Below are 20,362 nucleotides of genomic sequence, written 5' to 3'. Positions count from 1 at the left end.
GTTCATGAATTTCTCACAGAAACGACGGAACTTTACAGACAAAACCTGGCTAGATTTACTTTGAATTCGTGTTTTTTTTAAATCCCGGAAGCATAAAGCACTTAACTTTATACGACATGTCCAACATATACAACTAAGACTCGCATATTTCATGTCACTAATATCATAAGCAGCGAACCTTGTAACTATAAAGCCAAATCTGATGATGTATCTGAGCCAGCCTATTACTTTAGAGCTACCGTGACAAACTTGAAATGAGATCGCAACAATTCGTCAAGGAAGCATTCAAAAGTAAGCCTTTCTCCAGTGCATTCAGTCGTACGTTAATTGTCGAAGTGCATTCCCATAAACGCATATGATGCCGTAGAAAAGAAACACTAGTCCTGCCCTTTGCCATGGACGAATATGTGCAGGTTCAGAGCCTAAGGATACGGCAGGCATGTGAAGAAGAGATTGTGTGGATGAGAAATGAGTCGGAGAAAAGTTGATAGAAGACAGGAAATGGGAACTCTCGCGGTGGTACTATTGAAGAGGAGGACTATAAAAGTTCCAGTATATGATGATGAATGTTAGCGGGAACGCTAAATGTGTGAACACTGATGAGTTCCAACGCCCCAGGATGCGTCTATTCTGACTGATGCTCATAATGTGCTTTCGGTTTTCTTTGAATAGCGGCAATAGACGCAAGGGTTTAGAAAAATAGGTAGGGGATGTTAAGCGTTATTAAAAATCTCCCAGTCGAATTTCTAAAAAAATCATAACAGAGCGTCCAAGGTCCTCAGACTAGTTTTGACAGGCGCCACATGAATGCAACAGAACATTCCAAAGAAGTCGCCCTCAAAACCTTACAAAAGAAGAATTTAATTTACCGTTAAGCGTTGTCGGCCTGCCTGAATTTACCGTTAATCATTAAGGGTTGTCGGCCTCCTTAATTTAACGTTAAGCATTGCCAGGGTGCCCCCATTCAGACCCTCTCATCCGTGCAAGGTGTCACATCTGAAATGGAGGGGGTGGGGGCGCACTCACTTCTCTCATCATGTCAAACTGAAGAATTTACTTTCGTATGTATAGTGTCAGTGTGAACGAACTTCTTGTTAGAAGTCTTCCCATGCTAGCATAGAAGAGTCACTGTGAGATTGTTTTTACCTTGGAAAGCTTCGCTGAATTTTGTTAAAGCGTCAAAATGTTGTTTAAGCTTTAGAATGTTGTTTGAGCTTCCAGATATTGTCTTTAAAAGCCCCAGGGTCTTGCTATGTGAACCCGAGCGATCAAGAAGACAGGAGAAGAAAGGCTTGTGTGCGCGCCCCACGGGATACAACAACAAACAGAACCTGCAGGACTTGTTCTCACTGTGTACGGGACGCACGCAAATATAGGTGGGGTTTGACCAGCTATATGGGTAGTTTGACCCAGTGTCATGTAAATGACTGTAACCCTAACAGAGCTGACAGGACAGGAAAACTTCACCACAAAGACGTGGCTGTTTTTCACATTATTTAAGTGGTTTTGAGTAGAATTTATGGCCACTTACCAAATCTCCAAGCGGAATGCGGCCCCAAACGTGACTGAGTTTGTATCCCCTCATCTCCTTCACTGCAAATGACTAGAGTATATAGATTATCTTATGATGATGACAGGTAAAGAAAAAACTAATTTTTTTAAATAGTTTTTGATAGGTCTCTAGATAGTATGCATTTGATAAATGGCATTTTATGTTGGCATATTATAATATGTACAGGAATACACCTGTCAAAGAAACTTAGAGATTGACTGACGTGCAGATTATTTACTGACCGACCGGGCATTGGCCCAAACTAGTATAAATCCGACTGACTGATAGATTATTAGCTTTGAACCTGACTTAAGGAACGTTGACACCTGGTCCAAGGACACTGAACCTGCAGTACCCCCTTAAGTGATGGTATATGTGTGTACACGCACGTACAAGCAGACCCCAAGGCGGCGGGTTGCTTTATTGTTGTGTCTAGCCATAGTTGAGAGTGAGAAATGCTGCACTACAGATAACAGGTGTGTCATGAGAGTGTGTGTCGTGCTTGACTGCCAGGGAGAGTGCAGTCGGACGAAAAGGGGTTTTGTTTATTTGGTGGGTAACTATGGTTAACATGATCCATGGGAGTTGTGCTTGCACATGGCACGTTCTTATGTAGATGATAGCCTAAGGCCCAGTCGTTTCAAGTTTACATCCGATTCAAACGATGGCTGGGGCTGACTAACACAACTACTAGCTGAAGATGGCTGTATGCTAGGCTATTATGATAAGGTTAAAAGATAAGCAATGCCAATAAAGTTTAGACAGCAAAATCTCTTGCATGCAACTAACGGAGTGGCAGTAACGGCCATACCTTTGAAACTAACGGCGCGAATTCAAACTAACCAATCGTTTGCCTATTCGTTTGTTTCTTCGCACAAAATTTATGCTCATTTTTAATGGTAGTGACTTTTCGGATGTTCAGCTACCCTTCAAAATGAAACGAACTGTCCGATGATGACGCAAGGTGATTTTACTCGGACAACAATGTCGTTTCAGAGTTAACTTACCGTTTTATGCTCTTATACTAGCTGTGGAAAGTTCAGGTCTTCCAACCTATGGTCTTCCTTCAATATTAGATCATAAAGGAAGTACAATATGTCAATATTTGCCCTTATTCACCTCGTAAAGACGTTTTATCGACGATTGTTTGATGCGTTTCCGTAGTTATTGGAAAGCTGAAATTGCCAGCACAACATAAGATCATTATACATTAGGATCTGATCCGTGATATATGTGACACTCATGTCAAATTCTATACCTTTTTGGGCCGTAAAATTGGGAAATTGCATTTAAGGGACAATGCGACACAATGGCGTTATGGATATGGTATACATTTATGTGCTATTATTTGCTTGGGTATTTGTATCTAGGTGCTTTTAACTCACGCCACCTTTTTGATTTGTTGAGATCGCGGTTAGTGCGTTGGGTTCTTTGGTTTTACTTTTCTATGGAATAATACATGACCCTCCGTGAACCGTCTGCTGTTTCAGCAAAGCCGTAAACTTTTAAAACTGCTGACTGGGCAGATAGTTCATTAAAGCTGACACCCTGTATTTTCTTTAGTAGCTTCAGCTAGCCTCTTAATATGGTAATGCTGTTACAAAACCTACAAGGACAACACACGATCTCGTGTGTATTCATGTAGATAGTTGATTAGCGTACAAATTGCTCACGTCTCGAACCTCATCGCTGCAAAGTTCTCTGATTAAGCTTAATTGCGCAAAGATCTTTTTGATATAGTATAGTTAAATCTCCGTTGCGACGTCAAACGGACTTCATAGAAACTCCGGCTGTGCGTCAATTTAGTTTGTGTTCCCTCTTGGCTTCGCTGGCGTTTGATCTCTGAATGAAGTCATTATGTACACACACTTTTAGAAGGCACGTAGTTTCCAAAAGTGATGCGAAGGCATTTTAGAGCGCCTTTCCAATTTTCACGGTCGCCATCCTTCCTCGGAGGCCTTTTGAAAAACGCAGTGTATGGAGGGCTTTCTTAATTAACAGTGTAGGAGGATATCTCTTTGCCTTTGGCGGAGGCTATATAGTTAAGACTTTTGAGTGCATAGACCCAAGTTGTACCGAGTTATAGGCTAGAACTTCAGCCGCAGCCAGTAGGATACAGGAAACCAATGGATACAGGTGGCAATATATATACTCCTCTTGCCCCACAGAATCTGCTTGGAGATCATTTAATTGCCGTCTTACTATAGCCTATACCAGGCTTCTGAAGCGGCAAATGTACTCCTCAGCGGACCAACTCCCCTGGTATGTTATCTGTCTATATGGCCAATTTCTACCCTTCCCAACCGTTCCCGAAGCCTGGTAGAGGCTATCCCAACACCACATCTCCGTGGATGTTTGCCAGAGTGGATGTGGATCAGCACGGGAAGACCGGATCAGACAGGGAAGCGGCAAATGTACTCCTCGGCGGACCAGCTCTATTTCTGCCTTTTCCAACCGCTCCCGAAGCCTGGTAGAGGCTATCCCAACACCACATCTCTGTGGACGTTTGCCAGAGGGGATGTGGATCTGCACGGGAAGACCGGATCAGACAGGGAAGCGGCACAGCGGGACTGTGTAAGCGGAAGGGATTGGGGTTTGGCGGGGCACGGAAACACCTTGTGGTCCTGATGGACAGGCAGATCGGACCATCGCACAGTACGTGACATCAGACTGGCTGGTGGAGTGCACACGAGGACAGTGTACACGGCCTGGTCGTCTTGATTTACAGGGAGAAAGAATTACGAGTTTGATTGGCATGTGACAACTAAGTTAGCTCCTTCAGCTTATCATTGAATTAAGACATTCTCATAGTACTGAAGGGACAACGATAATCTCCTAGCAATTCAATAATATCAATATCATTAACATATCAACATTGCAGACCTGCATTTTCTTCAATGTCATACGATACAAGAAGACTCGTAAAACACTGAGTCAGACATTAAATCTGCTTGGACATTAGACGACATCGATGAGGTTAATATTATGGTCGGCATAATGTGGGCTTGTGATTACAGGTCATTGACCCATACTTCACAGGTCCAACTGTTTCTCTGAACACCGTGGTTGCATTTGCTTCGGCAAGACTTCGATGAAACTTTTTCCCAAACTGATTCGTATGAAGAATGAGTTCCTTTGAAGCAAGGCAATAAACTAAGGCAAACAGTGTATGTGTATAGGCGAACCTCTCTGCATAGGGACCATTGTGACCGTTTTTATCATTCTTACCGCTGACCCAAGCATATCTATAGTGGCCACCTGTCTACTATAACGTTGTCGCCCCTTGAGCGGCGGTCATTACATATAGACAAGTTTCAACGTACTGCAAACGTTCATGAACTCATATGTACACTGTAAACTTTAAAGTTAAAGTCCTCCCCGCAACCATTATCATGGTCGCATATGGCGGCGCCTATCTCCGTCTCTGTAGCCCTTGGGCCACACACTTGTGCAATCGCTACAGCAGGGGGTTAGTACACTGTTAGTGTTGTGTGTTTAACTCCCATACTCTTTTAAAATGCTGAGTGCTAAGCAGAGAAAGTAGTATGTACCATTCTTAAGTCTCTGGTACGACTCGGCCGGGGATCGAACTCACGACCTCCCGAATGCAAGGCAAGCACTCTGCCCACTTGGACATTGCACCAGTTAAAGTTAAAATGTAAACTTTGGCCGGTACTAAAAAGTTTTGAAACATCGTGTATGTATGTTTCATGCTTCACCCTACTATAAGGACATCGCGTGTGAAGTGTGGCTATTAAGAGAGAGGTTCACACGTACTTCACAGCATATCCATGGTCTGATTTGACTTCACTTTAGCCACTCTTCCGGACTGACACAATCAAAATGCGGTTGTGCAGCAAGGCGAGCTACAAGAGGACCTCCTCTGTTTGAAAACATCAAAACGATTCTTATTTCCTTAGAAGTGATGCATCTCCAGTATTCAATCCGACCCCTGCAGTCCCGCGCTGTAAGCGGAAATCTCGCACAGGTCAGGGAAATCAATTGCTCGCCGCTGGGTTGAAGTAAGATCAAGAGTGCATTAGCAGCAGACTAGGCCGACTGGATACGGAGTTAGCCTGGGTGCCATCTCCTATTTGTATGCCGGTTGAAACAACTAGAGGCGAGTAGAACACGAAAACTCTTGGCTCCGGATCCCGGGAATCGTACCCAGGCCGCCAGCTTGAGAACCCAACACACCAACTAGTCGAAGGGCCGATGCTCTAGAACACGCTTATTTTGTGAAAGCGTGCTTTTGACGCAGGTCAGTTGGTGGCACCCAGGCCAGGCTAGGTCAGACTGGGTTAGGCTTAAGTGGACTGGAGTTTCCTTTGCCATTACATCCTGTCCAATCAAGAGGAATGTCGAGGAATGTCCGGGTTTTTTTTCTAGAGGAATGTCCCGATTTCATCGGGATGTGATATCCCTATTGTATCCAGAACCGTACCAATCTAGTTCTATGCCTAATGGTTAGAATTAGAATCAGGCACGATTCTGGATAGCCTCTGCGTATCCAAGATCGTCTGGTTCTGGATGCGCGTGGGGTCGTGGACTATCCAGAACCGCGTCTGAGCATGGTTCTGGATAAAGCACGGTTCTGAATACAACCAAGGAGCTTTCATCACCTTGATACAAGAAGCCTGTTAGGCTCGAGGTTGTTACGCTGTCAGTCGGCAGAAAGCGCGCGTGTGGTCCAGCCGAATCAGCGGCTGACAACTTGGGGACTATATTTAGCTGCATGTGAACCTGTGGGGAGTCGGAAGTTGCTGTTAGAAACTCCGCTCACTGATGGAGTCGTGTTCAAATTTCTCTGGAGGGTTCTTATCTTAAGCTGCGGACTATTTTTATCTTGCCAAAGCGCTTAACACGCGAAAGTCGTGGGTTATAGCTTTAGGCTTGATTGCTCCAGTCGCCTGTTAATTTTTCCTCTTCCTAAACCTTAACTTAGTCTAGCAGAAAATGCCCTTAAGGGTTAAGATTCATTCAGAACTTTTAAAAGAACTACCACTTCAAAGAGTGGTGGCTTAGTTTTTCCCATGTTATCTAAGTTTAGTTTACACGTATGAGTTTGAACTTGGAAAGTTGACAATGGGATATTACTAAATTAAACATTATCTTCAAATTCATCTAGACACAGAAAGTCACCAATCCTCTCTGCGTGTCCAGTATGTCGTACACATTTTTCTGTCTGGACAGCATACCTCAGAACATATTTCATAGTCTAGACCAGACTCCTTAGGGCTTCCTAAATGCCCAGCAAATTCCTATCGCACAGGTTGTAATGAGTATCAAAGCTGCAAGCAGTCTGACCGAGACAAGGACATCTTTAGTGCCGAATTTAGAATCTAGCTACTGAGCTGAGGTTCTGGTATAGTCCATTGAGTCTGCGTGAAAACTAATTGCTTTTAGACTTTTGAGGAACAAAGGCGCCTTTTAGTTTGAATGGCTTCAAGGTAAAAGATAAAAGAGTGCAAGTATTCTAAGTTGCAATTTTTTTCTCTCAACCGAGCAATGTCTAATGATCCATGGGAGTTGGCAGTGACAGACGTTGCTTTGATGAAAGATGGAAGCTTCAACTGCAACACAATGATCACAGAGTTAAACGGTTTTCCGTACAACATCAAAAGACGCTAGTGTGATAACAATGTGTAATGGTGTTGTACTTTGATTTTAAGTGTGCAATGGATGAACATAAATACTGCAAGAAAACACTCCTCCTACTAGGATGTCATGCAAAGTTCCCCTGCAGTCAATCTGAAATCTGAAAAGTAAAAATACTTTTATTACAATGAGATCTAATACATATTGTAATATCTATATACTATCTAACATGGCTAAACTACGAAAATATACCTCTACTGTGACATAAATATAACTTAATAGTGCACTATGCAAGCTAACAGTGACTTCATAAGTAATAATAAATACATAGGATATTGTAAATACAACATCAAAAGGTAATAAAGTTTATGTAAAAGAGATTCATGATTTGAAAAAAAATCATGATTTGGGATGATATTGTAGTACAATTCAAAAATTGTAAAATGCAAAATCACTTCTTAAACAGCTACAAAGTAACTTAGAAGCAATTGAGTAAAGGTGTAAGCTTTGATAAGTAAGGAAGAAGTTTCAAGTATATACAGTACATGATTGTCAAAAGTTAAAGGTTTATGGCTAATTTAGGTGACTCCAGGTCACTGGAATAGATATACATAAGCTTAGATATTTTGATAATGGAATCATATGTATCTGTCTCCTGACACTGCATCATGTATAAAAATAATGTTTTATAAAACTGTGTAAAACAGACATGTCTATGGACTTAATGCCATATTCACAGTTAAAGAGTGACTTCATGCAACAAATGTCACATATCATGTGGAATGGTTTTGGGTATTCTGTAAAAAATTTCTAACTCTACGCTTGAAATAGCACAATATCTTAAAAAAGTTACTGTTACAACTAAAACAGAAGTCATCAAACAATATCTTCTTCGCCTACAAAGTCTGAAGCAAAAAATTATTCTTGTCCAAATAAAAGTGTAATACATGTGTAACCATCACAGACACTTTCATTAATATTGAATAAAAATGCAACAAGATATATAGATAGTTTGACAGTTGACACTGGTCAATTTTGGCACAGAAGTGTAGGTGCAGTGGGTTGTTGATCCACTGTGTCTAGGGCATAAGTATTGGTCTTTCCCAACACATTCATCTTGTACTTGTCAAGATCTCTTGAGTCTCCTCTCCACTTGCTTAATCACTCAGCCATTTGACGTCACGAACCTCTAAGAAATGGAAAAGTATTCACCCAAGTTGGCTAATTTCGAGACTACTCTTCCAGCAAGTTAAGGAGTCTGGTTGAGACTGCATCTTCGTAATTCTTTCTCCTCTGTAGTTTCTCCAGGACTGTTCACCCGTCTAGTCATCCAGTCTTCATGACCAGGCTGGCTATAGAGCTGAGCTCACACATCTTCCTGCCATCATGCAGACTGTGCAGGTGATCCATGTCTTCTCTTGATAGACTGAAGTCAAAAACCTGTGGGGGAATTAGGGGGAAACTTTGGTGTTATTTGCCAAACCAAAGCACCTTTGTATACACTGCAAGCACTTGTGAATAATTTCATCAGGTTAGAAAGAGAATGTGTAAGAAGGTTCTTTATTCCACAACCAATGGGTTTTTACATCTGATGTTACGGTGACTGTCTGTCACCTTCTTCAGATAAAGAAATAACTGAAACTTATCATTACTGTACTTGATAATATGTACATGTATATATATTACAATGTGACAACACTCTACATGTATGTTAGGGACTGCATTTGTAATTCTGCATCAGTGTCACCTTGCTGCAGTACAAATCAGAACCAGTCATTGTTGTCCAAAGAAACTGACAAGCGACTGCATTTGAAATTGAAATCTGTTGTGGTTAGTCCAAACAAGACACCATGTTAGCCCGGGACCTAAGCCCACCGGTGGTCCCCAAAGGTATCCACAGAGTGACCCGAGCACCATCATTAAGTCATTTGTAGCACGCCGTGGGACTAGAACCATCAGACAATGAGTCACACACGACCTTCCAGCACTGGTGATGAGTACTGGACTGATCCGGGCCTCCCAGTGGGACTGATTAGGGCTCCTCTCAAGTCATGAAGCTGATCTTACTGCAAACCTGGTGGTTGTCTCGAGAGATGTTGACGACTCGAGGTTCAAGGTCTTCTGTTAGCTTAAGGAATATTCCTTATGCCTGGCCTAGGAAGCACTTCACTGCGCAGCACCTTTTGTTTTCACCTGAGTCTTGGATTGGCTCTGTGTGCATGTACATGTACATACAGTAGCAGGATAGAGTTTGTACAAGTACTTACCATATAATGCGTATAAACCAGCAATATTTATTTAAAAATGGCAGATGAATACAAACATAGAGATACAGTTTAGGTAAATTAGTTTCCTTACTGTGCTTAGGAGGTCTTCGTATGTTTTGCTTGTCTCTGTTATGTACATGTACATGTACATGTACTTTGAAATGTGGTCTCTGTATACATTGGGTTACTCTAGGTAACGCTTCTGTATGTGACATTAATAAATAAAGGTGAGCTTTGTTGTACATGTAGTTACAAAGTCTATCTATTGAGAGAATCTCAAGGTTAAGTAGTATCATGTATTTCTGAGAATTCATTATAATCTCTGTATGTAGATGCCTGATTGGATTTCACTGATTTGTATCATTACTTCTTTTGACAATGATCAGTCATGATCTCTTGACTGTTAGCTATCCAATATCAAGATGACATGAACTCCCAACATCATGGAATATCAGCAGGGTTCCAACTCATGTGCAGGTCGGCATGTAAGCCATTCAGGTATTCCATATCATTTTCACTCAGCTCAAAGTCTAAGTCTCCTGAACCGCATACGAGATGCAGTTGACGAAGAACTGAGGGAGCAGCAGGCAGGATTCCGACCTAAGCGATCTTGTGCGGAACAAATATTCACCCTGAGACGCATAATAGAGAAGTGCAATGAGTTTCAGTCCACACTGGCTATCAGCTTTATTGACTTTACTAAAGCGTTTGATAGCATTCACAGGCCCTCATTATGGAACATCATGCAAATGTACGGACTACCCAACAAAGTCATTTCAGCCATCAAACACATATATGCTGACTCCAAATGCTGTGTAAGGACAGATGATGGGTTCAGCGGGTGGTTTGAGGTGGTGACTGGGGTCCGCCAGGGATGTGTGCTGTCTCCAATTCTGTTTGCCCTTGCCATAGATTGGGTGCTGCAACAGTCAACTAAGGATAAAGGAATACCATGGCTGCAAGGACAAAGACTGTCTGATCTTGACTTCGCAGACGATATTGCCGGCTTAGCAGAATCCACAAAGGACCTCCAGGCCCTAGTGAGCGAGATTGGTTCCACAGCAGGAGGAATAGGCCTCACCATCAGTGGCAAGAAGACCAAGAATATGCTGACAGGATCTCATCCGCCACCTACATCTGTGTTCATTGATGGGAAGGAAGTGGAAATAGTTCAAAACTTCACTTATCTTGGAAGCTCCATCAATAGCAATGGTGACATGGACAAAGAACTTGACTGCAGAGTTGGTAAGGCTTCAGCAGCATTTAACCAGCTGGGCAAACTCTGGAGAAACAAGAAACTGTCCATCAAGACCAAGATGCGCTTTTACAACAGCAACGTCCTGTCCACACTTTTGTATGGCTGCGAAACCTGGCACCTGAAACTAAGTCAAGAAAGGAGACTTGATGCCTTTGACAGCAAGTGTCTAAGGAAAATCCTGGGCATTAGATGGGATGACTTTATCTCGAATAATAACATCAGACTTCAAACTAAGCAACAACCAGTGTCCTCCATCATCTGCAAACGCCGGCTCAGCTGGTTAGGACACGCTGTCAGACTTCCACCTGTCAGACTAGCCAACCAAGTCCTGCAGTGGTTCCCAGAAGGACGGAGAAGGAGGGGGCGCCCAAGAATGAACTGGCGACAGACAGTGGAGAGGGACCTTCGGGCAGTCAGCATGGGCTGGAAGGAAGCCTTGAGGCTGGCTGCTGACAGAGGAAGCTGGGCTGCTTTGACTGCCTCATGCGTCACGAGACGCGGGAGCCCCTAAGTCTAAGTAAGTCAAAGTCTAACACCTGCAATAGAAACGGAAACAGTTGCCAGAAAGATGCTAAGTTTGGAATTTTGAAAAAAGTTTTTTTCAAACAAATTGCTCTTTTCAGAAAGTCCACTACCTAAGAAGGGCACATAAAATTCCACTGTTAGCTTTTCAGCTTTTCATACCACCAGCTATTGGGGATTCAATCCACATAAGGCAAGAAGATTGCAATGTTAACTCACCTGGCAATTTTCTCTGATTCTCTCCTCTTTAGTGGACTTTGGAATGGTGACTATGCCATTCTGAAACACATACAAAATATTGTGTCCATTTATAAAAAGCAGCCCACAGACACATTGTAACAATAGGCTCAACATATGGAATAGGAAATCAAAGATCTCATATCTCTGACAGTGTGAAATATCTCAAGTTTTTATGTTAAGTTTTGAAGTGACTGGTCATTCATTATCCTGATGAAGGCGACTGTGGTCGTTAAAAATTTGATCTCTGTGTAATCTTTGTGTTGGACTGAAGTTCAACATTTTACTAGAACATCTAAAGTTGTTGCGAATGTCATATTTTATTCATTACTGGTACTGTGAATTTTTCATTGATTAGAATGCCTATGGCATGTCAAACTTGCTAACACACTTGGCAACAGCTAACTACATGTTTGCATACAGCAGCAAATTGAAGACAGGAAATGAGATAACTTCTTCCCTAAATTCCGGGACCTTTGATCTAACTTCTAGGACCTTTCCCAGGGGCACAAGAACTCAGTGATTTAAACCAAGAACCTCTTGATTCTGAGCCAAATACTCGCACCAATGTTTTACATGATTTTCAATCCACGCGAGCACTTTCTGAGCAGCAAGAGTAAAATCCATGCCCCATGTGAAGATGAAGTGCACAACGCTTCCACTCTAAAGATGGAATATTTTCAGCTTCACGAACCATGCCAGAGTGCCAATAAACCAGCGTAGACCTCTTAGTATTCTGCTGGAGACGTGCCTACACCGGTATCCGTGACACTCTAACAACATCCAGAGTTGCAGGGGAATCTAGGTAATAGTCCCTCAGCGGCAGTGTGTTTGGTAATGAATGGGATGGTGATGGGAGTTGAATGGGAAAACAAGGTGATTACCGCTTCACTAGTTACAACATCAGGGATCCATTTGGCGAGGAGACAGAAAATCGTTCCTCCTCCTCCCTGGTCGCTGTTCCTGGTGCTGAAAACATGGTGATTGCGGCAGGTTTGGAAAATAACAAGTACTGTAAATTTGTTTTAAAGTTTGTGGGACTCAAATAATGCACCACGACGGAAATCAAGAGTTTGCAATGTGGTTGAGTTTGCACTTGACATAAGGGTTGTAATACAATGGAAGAAAGAACATGTTTGCATGTGATGAGTTCGTGGTGAAAAGTCAGTAAAAAAAAAACCCTGGGAATTCAAAAACACTGCTAAAATGTGAAAATTTACAGTTAAGAATTGGGTTGAGGTCTGGATCAATACAAAATCTCCACTTATCAAATTGTTACATCAGGGAACACATTGGTGCAACACTTATGCTTGATTCATTTGGTTCTTTTGCTGAATTCTAATCTTTTACACTATATTTTTCTGAACACTGAAAACAAAATTTTTAGAACTGTTCTGGTAATGCTACTCTCTCTATTCCTTACTAGTCATTGGTGCAACAGTTATGTTTGGTTGGTTCAGATGTTTTTCTGAATTCTAATCTTTTACACTACAATTTCCCATACCCTGAAAATATAATGATAAAATGTTTCTGGCAATGATGCTCTCTCTATCACATCCAGCTCAATCCAGAGTACATGTAACGTCTACTGTGTGTGATTTTCATTTCATCTGATGACAGCTCGAGGCCCCGAGTCGTAATTTGGACGTCACGTACTTCAGCGAAGCAGCACTTTTCAATCACGCTCTCGCTTCATTCAGTAAAGATTGCTTCACCCTTGATACAAGCCCCTGATGGGGTCGCCCTCTGTGCACCTCACACACACATGTAGGTCAATCCCAGATGAAAAATTCCATTCATATCTATCTCTGATTTCCTACATGGGCAAACTTCCAACTCTCGGCTTCCCCAACTTTCCAAGCTGTCTACAATGTAGTAGAGCAAATGTCTTTTAAATCTTTGAATATTTTCTGGTTCTTACATTGGCAAACTTCCAACTGTCACTTTCCAAACTTTCCAAGCGTTTGAGTTGAGCACAATCATGTATTTGAAGTCTTCTGCTAAGCAATTTGAAGTCTTCTGCTAAGCATTTTCCAGTTGCAAATTGATTGGAGTTGCAATGTAACAAATCAAATGTAACAAGACTTGATCTCCACACTGGAGTCAATTAAAAGTGGTAATCAAGAGTGTAACTTTGGTTAAAGGTTAGAGTTGTTGCTGGAAAGCAATTTATATTTGAATTGAAAGCAATTTATGTGCTTGATGATTTGCGAGATTGCGAGCCAAATTTGGCCTTGTTATCTTCCAACCTGCAAAGCTTTGGTGTTTAAGGCAGCCAAGGCTGGAACTGTTATGTAACTCCTGTGTAACAGGCAGGAACATACTCATGGTTAGAGTATACCTGGGTATATTCTGGTGAGGTATATGCTGGACTGCTACAGTTGGATTTGTGGATCTTAATTCAAAAGACATAGCAAGTTATAATTAGGACTTTTTAGGAGGAAGGTACAGAGAGCTTTGAGGGGGAAAGGATAGCATCCAGACTTTAAAATTTCACTGGAATATCCCACAGAAAATTGCAACATGACATTGACTTTGTCTTTCACTGGCTCACCAGTAAAATTACACTTGAACGATAGAATCATGATAGAGTTCCTAACCTTTCTATAACCTTTACATCGTCTACTAGAAATACCTGGGAGAGGAGGTATATACTGGGGATGAGGGCTGTACATAAAACTCAAAATGAAATGTTGTAGAAGGCCACTCTAATTTAATTTCTTGGTTCTCTGATTCAACCGCTTCATATCTTTTTTTACAAATTTTCCCCCCAAAAAACATGTATAAGTACATGCACCATTCTGGTTGTGAATCAACCCACAAAATGCTCATATTTTGACCACAAGACTTACAGGATGTCCTTCTTGTTGTCCTAGTTGTTACATTTTTTCTGCAATGCAGTGATTTTATTTAAAGTTCAAAATTTTTTGTTTGAATCATAAACCAGTCCAGTACTAGCATGTTGACTTGTGGCTCCTATAGTGGCCGTTGGGGCTATCACAGGATATTTAGGCCTGTTTATTTTACACCCATCTGCTTCATTGATTTCCTGAAAAATTGAAGAACAAATGAAATTGGGATGGCCTAGGGAAAGGTCATGACAGCTAAACTCCTGAGGGCTGATGATGATGAAGTTATACATTAACCTGGGAACATTAACCTACTTCTACTGAGGTGGGGGATTAATAATGTACCTTGAAGTACTCCACATTGACTTAGTTCATCTGTGGGTTACAAGAAGTAGCTGTACTGTAACTAGTTACCTGTCAGCAAAGTTAAGATTTAACATAAAGAGGACCTTGTGGTTAGGATCTAGGTTTGAATCCCTAGTGTTTCCCAATGTTGCATCCTTGTGAAAATAAGCACCTAGGTTTTGGCTAGGGGTGCCACATCTTGTGCTTAAGAACCCATCACACTTATGGACAATACATTACAGGATTTGCACAGGTGCAGTACATTCTGACAATGTGCTTGTGTTATGCAGCTTGTATAAGAGTAGAGTAGTGTTTTACACCATGGTGGTATTTCCCTGATATGTTTTATGCACAAAAGCACCACACAGTCATAAAATCTGGCTTCCACATTGATACCCCAGAGTACCTGTGAACTTTGAAGTTTGAAAAAAAAAAAAACTCTTGGCAGAGGGTGTTGAAACACATTCTCCAAGCATCTAACTTGTGTAAAGTGCATCTGTACCTGATTTACAATGCTTTCAGTGGGCTGTGGATACTACTGTCTTGGGACATTGGAAAAGATCAAACGAGTGGGCAACATACATGTACTCAAAAGTACTGCATACCGGTGGTACTGGCATGATATGTAGGGACAGGTTCAAAATACTGGAACACCTGAATAGAATAAAACTCAAGTATATCCTTATTTTGTTATACCAAGTTCAAGTTACAAGCATAACGTCCATTTGTCATAAGCAACTGTAACTCTGTAGATCTCCAAAATATGCCCATTGCACAGGTATATCTGTAAAAAACTTATATAACAATAATAGTGGCTCTCTACAAATCCAAGTGTCATCAACGTAAGCCGATTTTCAAACTCAAAAAGAAGATTATGCGTCAATCCATGGAACTCGAAACTATAGATCATAAATCCTTCAGAGTTAGCCAAGGGTCATTACACGAATCTATAAACCTTAATGCTAACATATCGCTGAAACAAACTGGGTCCATGTAAAATTGATGGTATTCCTATACTCCCAACCACACTGGGTAGCCAAGCCTAGTAATGGGTCTTTAGTTTCACAAAGTTGGCTTTAAGCTTGCACTGAAATGAGTTCCAGTTTTTCAGAGGTCCAATACAGTGAGTCTATAATGGTTCCCAGGTGGGCCGACAATGTATATCCACTTAGTAAGAGGGTCAGCATAGGGGGATACCGGCAACGCTTTACGCTGAATTTAGGAGGGTGGCTGGTAACACTGAAATTTAGGAAGACTAGCAACTAAATGATAATTACAGTACATGTAAGTTGTTTTTGGGTTGTTCTTTCGCATTCATGGAGTATCTGTCAAACTACATGCAGTCTGTGGACACCGGATACCGGACACTCCATTGCAATTTTTGGGGGCAATCTGGCATATGTTTGACTACACTGTACGAAGACTTTTCAATAATGCTTGACAATGAATTCAGGATAACAAGTAACGCACTACGCAGGATTTAAGTGGCCAATTACATTTCATGGATCATTTCTTGACAATGCTTAACATTGAAGTATAGCCAGCTACAATTAACGGTGCATTAACACGGCTCGCTATGCATCATGAAAAGAGGCATGCAGAGCCTCTAGTAAGACCTGAGATATATCCACATTACTGTAGAGAGAAAGCAGGTCAAATGTCTCCTTCTGTAATAGGTAAGGTATGATTACAGTAGTCCATCTTAGTCAGTGTGTAAGTGAGAGGGGCTCATGTCAGGTGTGGGTTGTTAAGAGGTGAGTCTGGAACATTGTAAATCTTGTGGCTATGTTTTTTCTCTTGGCTGTTTCAGTAATGTTACAGGGAGGGAACAGGATGAATAGGAGTTGGGGAAAAGGTAGAACTTTTGGGAACTTTGGACACAGGATCCTACTCAGTACAAGAAGATTTTTTTATTCAACAACCAGTGCCAACATTTTCTGATAATTCAAGGTCTTGAAAATGCTCTATTTTTTATTTTTGAAACAACATTGTAACTGAATATTTCTTCACTGTTTTCTAAATTATACCATCTTGTAGAAAATTTCTATTAATATACATCTCCTAAAGTGATAACTGTGTCAAACAAGACAAGGCACAAAGTAGTACAAATGTAAATCTTTGTTTGATGCTACATGTGTAACAGGCCAGAATTTGCCCCTGGCAAGAATGTACTCGGGGTAAGTTTCAGCTAGGGGTATATCCCTGCCTGTTACACCTGTAACTTTTATTTTACTTAGTAATTAATACTTCACCTGAATACTCCAACATACATGTATGAGGATCTGTGCTGGTGTCTTCTGGTATTTTGAAGCTACTGCAGTGATGTTTGATTTGTGAAACAGATGAAGAGGGCAAAAATGTACCCCTTGCCATAATAGTAGTATTCCCGTGGTAAGTTTGGTACTCCTGTATCTTTTCTTGTATAGACTAACCTGAATACTCCAGCGTATGAGGATCTGTGCTGGTGTCTTCTGGTATTTTGAAGCTACTGCAGTGATGTTTGATTTGTGAAACAGATGAAGAGGGCAAAAATGTACCCCTTGCCATAATAGTTGTATTCCCATGGTACATGTAAGTGTGGTACTCCTGTATCTTTTCTTGTATAGACTAACCTGAATACTCCAGCGTATGAGGATCTGTGCTGGTGTCTTCTGATATCTAGTGGCTATCGCAGTGATGGCTGGCTCCTTGAGTGCACTGCCCTTGGCTAGAGGACAGTAGCCCTCCACTGTGATGTTGTGTGCCTGGCAAAACTTGATCAAGTCTTTGGGGTTTTGGTAAGGATGATATTCTACCTGTAACATCACAGAAGAATGGAAAATATCACAATAAGTTCTGCATTGGACAGTGTACAAGAGAAATAGAGGCTTTAGTACAAAGTGATTTGGTATAAACTTTACGTTCATCACTTACATTGTACAAAGTACGTAATGTTATGTAGGTATAAGCCTTAGGGTGTGTACATGCATTCCAATGATTCCATATTATATGATACTAGTAATGTTCGAGTGTTGGAGTTTGACAACATTTCCATTAAAACAAATAAACAAATTAATATCTACTAGTATTTGTGGTGTCAAATCGCCAAGTGAAAAAAAAATCAATGCACATGTAGATGTCATCCATACAATTTACTTGCCGTGGCCTAAATATTATTCTCCCCTACTGTAACTGATAATGATTCATTTGGTACTAGTACAAGTTGGCTCCAGTCCAAGCTGAGAGCTCAGGGGGCAACATGAACAAGGGATGAATGGAAAATAATCTCCAGCAAAGTGGAAAGGAGTCATTCATTCTGAACTGGGTTCTAATGGGCTTCGCAGGGAGTATAATGGAACTAGATGATGCAGGGGTGAACTGGGATTTTCCCAAGATCCAGTACCGATTCACACTATTAGGGGTGAAGTGGAATCCGAATATAAATGATTTTATGTTATAAAATGCCTGCAAGGGGAACACAATGTTAGAACATTAAATATGGTGCCAGACTTCCAGTTGTCCAATTTGTTGACCACTATCATCTTTTATTGACAAGCTACATGTGTAGACTTACAAATGTTAGATGTTTCTAGTATGACAAGGAATGACTTAGTGTGGAACGGTATTTCTAGAATTCTGTATGATGATTGAAAACATCTATCCAGACCCAGTTTGCCCTACCTGATTGACATGAGGCACTACTGTACAGTCTTGTATGAGCTGCTCCAAGTGAGGGATGAGGAAGTTACTGACTCCTATAGCTCTGCACAAACCTGTGAGTAAACAGAACAACAAAGAATGAAAAACTCAATACAAAGCACAAATTTCTGCCAGTGTGAGTAAAGAAAATTGTAGGCATTTTAGCAATATTAAAGATCCAACCATTATTCCACATATATATACATGTGTAGCTACATTATGTTCAACATTGTTTTATGCCTTTATACCATTGTAGGGTGGTAGTGTACATGTATAGCTGTACAGCAACGTCCCCTTTCAACATCTAACTGAACTGCAGTGTCCTACCTTTACTGTGCAAGTCCTCCAGTGCCCTCCATGTCTCAGCGCGGATGGTCCTGTTGTCTTGTCCCTTTCCTCGAGGGCAGTCAGGCCAGTGTATCAAATAAAGGTCTATGAATGTCAAGAAAATTGGATTTGATTTTTGTATTAGATGTCTCATTCTACCATTGTTGAAGAACTGGATTCAAAATCATTACATCAATGGATAAATATACACAATAAATGTTCTATGCTAACCTGTGTCACATGCATATGGGGGTGCCGCAAGGGAGTATTCTGGGCCCAATGCTATTCTGATTGAAATGCTGCTGCAATGATTGCAAAGCTGCTGCAATGATTGCAAGTTATGCTGCTGCAATGATTGAAAAGCTGCTGCAATGATTGCAAACTGCTGCTGCAATGATTGCAAAGCTGCTGCAATGATTGCAAAGCTGCTGCAATGATTGCAAACTGCTGCAATGCCGCATGCTTGCAAAGCTGGCGTGTTACGTTGAAGGGTGCAGATGCAGATACATGCATGTATCTCAGCAGACATTAAGCTGGTCGAAGCTGCACTGTGTTACGCTGAAAGGCGGTTATACAGGCTATACAGATACAGATACAGATTAAAAGGGTTGAAAGTTGAAACTCGGCAAAAGAAAAGCCTTCTTACCAACATAATCCACACCGAGCCTCTTACAAGACTCCTTGAATGCAGTTTTCGTGGACTCATACCCGTAGTCCAGCGGCCACAGTTTGGTGGTGACAAAGATCTGTTCCCTGGGGACCCCGCTCTGTCTGATGGCTGTTCCGAGCTGTTCCTCACAGCCATACCGCTTTGCTGTGTCAATGAGACGGATCCCGCAATCCCTGAGCGCGTAGACGACAGCCGACTGTGAAAACCCTCCGTGGTGGGATGTACCTGCAAGGGAAAGATTTCTCTGGCTTTCATTTTCAGAATTCAAGTATTTGAAGGAATGTAAATGCTCCAATCATGATGGTAGCCCTCCTATACCCTCCTTGCTCCAATCATGGAGGTAGAAAAAAGAGCTCTCTTCTACCTCCATGCTCCAATATGATTTATAAAGTAAATCATAGGCATGCAAAATCATTTTCTGAAAATGAAACTTTTTGACAGTGCACTTTACTAGTTTTTCGATGTGGAAAATTACAATTAAATCCTGCTTCAAGTTCAGAGTGAGTTTTCTATCTACTATTACCAAGGAGGTTTTGGAACCTCCCTGCTATTACTAAACCTTTTGTATTTCTAGTATTTGCATTGGGTTCTCCCCAGGGGACCGGAAATAGTGGTACTACTAGTTGTCATAATAGCCTGCCTTCCTTAGCAGTTTTCTACCTTACCCAAACCTACTGTGCACTGTTAAAGCACTGTGGTAAGCCCTCTACACATATGTTATCCGAAAAGACCTTCAAAACACACTTACCGAGTCCGAGAATCGGCATTTTAACTCCGTTTGACAGGACAACACATTCAGTCGAAACTTTGGCAGCCATTTTTCCTTGAGATAGGAATAAGCTGGCCACTGCAGACATACCATTGCCTGATTTATTTTTCTCGATAATTGCAACCAAAATTCTCTTTTATTTATAATACTGCCCCAAAACGTAAGATAATAATTAAGATGATTTAATAATTCTAATAATTTAATAAAACATAATCCCAAAAAAGCGCAAAATGTATAAATTTTATACAAATTATTGTGGCACAAAAAATGTACTGCTGTCGCTAGCTATT

General features: G+C 41.2%; 1 protein-coding gene across 2 annotated transcripts; it reads right to left on the bottom strand.

The window, feature by feature from the left end:
- Positions 1-8,041: 8,041 nt before the first annotated feature.
- LOC109475306 (uncharacterized oxidoreductase ZK1290.5-like) lies at positions 8,042-20,129 on the bottom strand. Of its 2 annotated transcripts, none has more exons than XM_019775921.1 (7): positions 20,052-20,129; positions 19,280-19,528; positions 18,634-18,738; positions 18,289-18,380; positions 17,241-17,423; positions 11,417-11,476; positions 8,042-8,590 (listed from the first exon to the last, which is right to left on the bottom strand). In XM_019775921.1, exons 1-7 carry the CDS (start codon positions 20,119-20,121, stop codon positions 8,477-8,479), a joined length of 873 nt encoding a protein of 290 aa, XP_019631480.1. In that variant the 5' UTR covers positions 20,122-20,129; the 3' UTR covers positions 8,042-8,476. The 2 variants fall into 2 exon arrangements, with proteins under 2 accessions (XP_019631480.1, XP_019631481.1); XM_019775922.1 differs by lacking the exon at positions 8,042-8,590 and adding an exon at positions 9,467-9,951 and having other exon boundaries at positions 11,414-11,476.
- Between the last annotated feature and the right edge of the window lie 233 nt (positions 20,130-20,362).

The sequence above is a fragment of the Branchiostoma belcheri genome, unplaced genomic scaffold, assembly GCF_001625305.1.
Source record: "Branchiostoma belcheri isolate BF01 breed outbred unplaced genomic scaffold, Haploidv18h27 scaffold33, whole genome shotgun sequence".
NCBI classification, from domain to species: domain Eukaryota; kingdom Metazoa; phylum Chordata; class Leptocardii; order Amphioxiformes; family Branchiostomatidae; genus Branchiostoma; species Branchiostoma belcheri.
Note: the sequence above shows the minus strand (reverse complement) of the source record. Positions and strands in the feature narration are given on the sequence as shown.

What these genes read in the sequence shown, in the direction of transcription:
- LOC109475306 (XM_019775921.1), bottom strand. Translation starts at nt 20,121, where the DNA reads ATGGCTGCCAAAGTTTCGACTGAATGTGTTGTCCTGTCAAACGGAGTT. An exon ending in GCTCGGTGTGGATTATGTTG is followed by an intron (nt 18,739 to 19,279) that starts GTAAGAAGGCTT and finishes TGACATTCATAG; the next exon opens with ACCTTTATTTGATACACTGG. An exon ending in GAATCAGAGAAAATTGCCAG is followed by an intron (nt 8,591 to 11,416) that starts GTGAGTTAACAT and finishes ATTCCCCCACAG; the next exon opens with GTTTTTGACTTCAGTCTATC.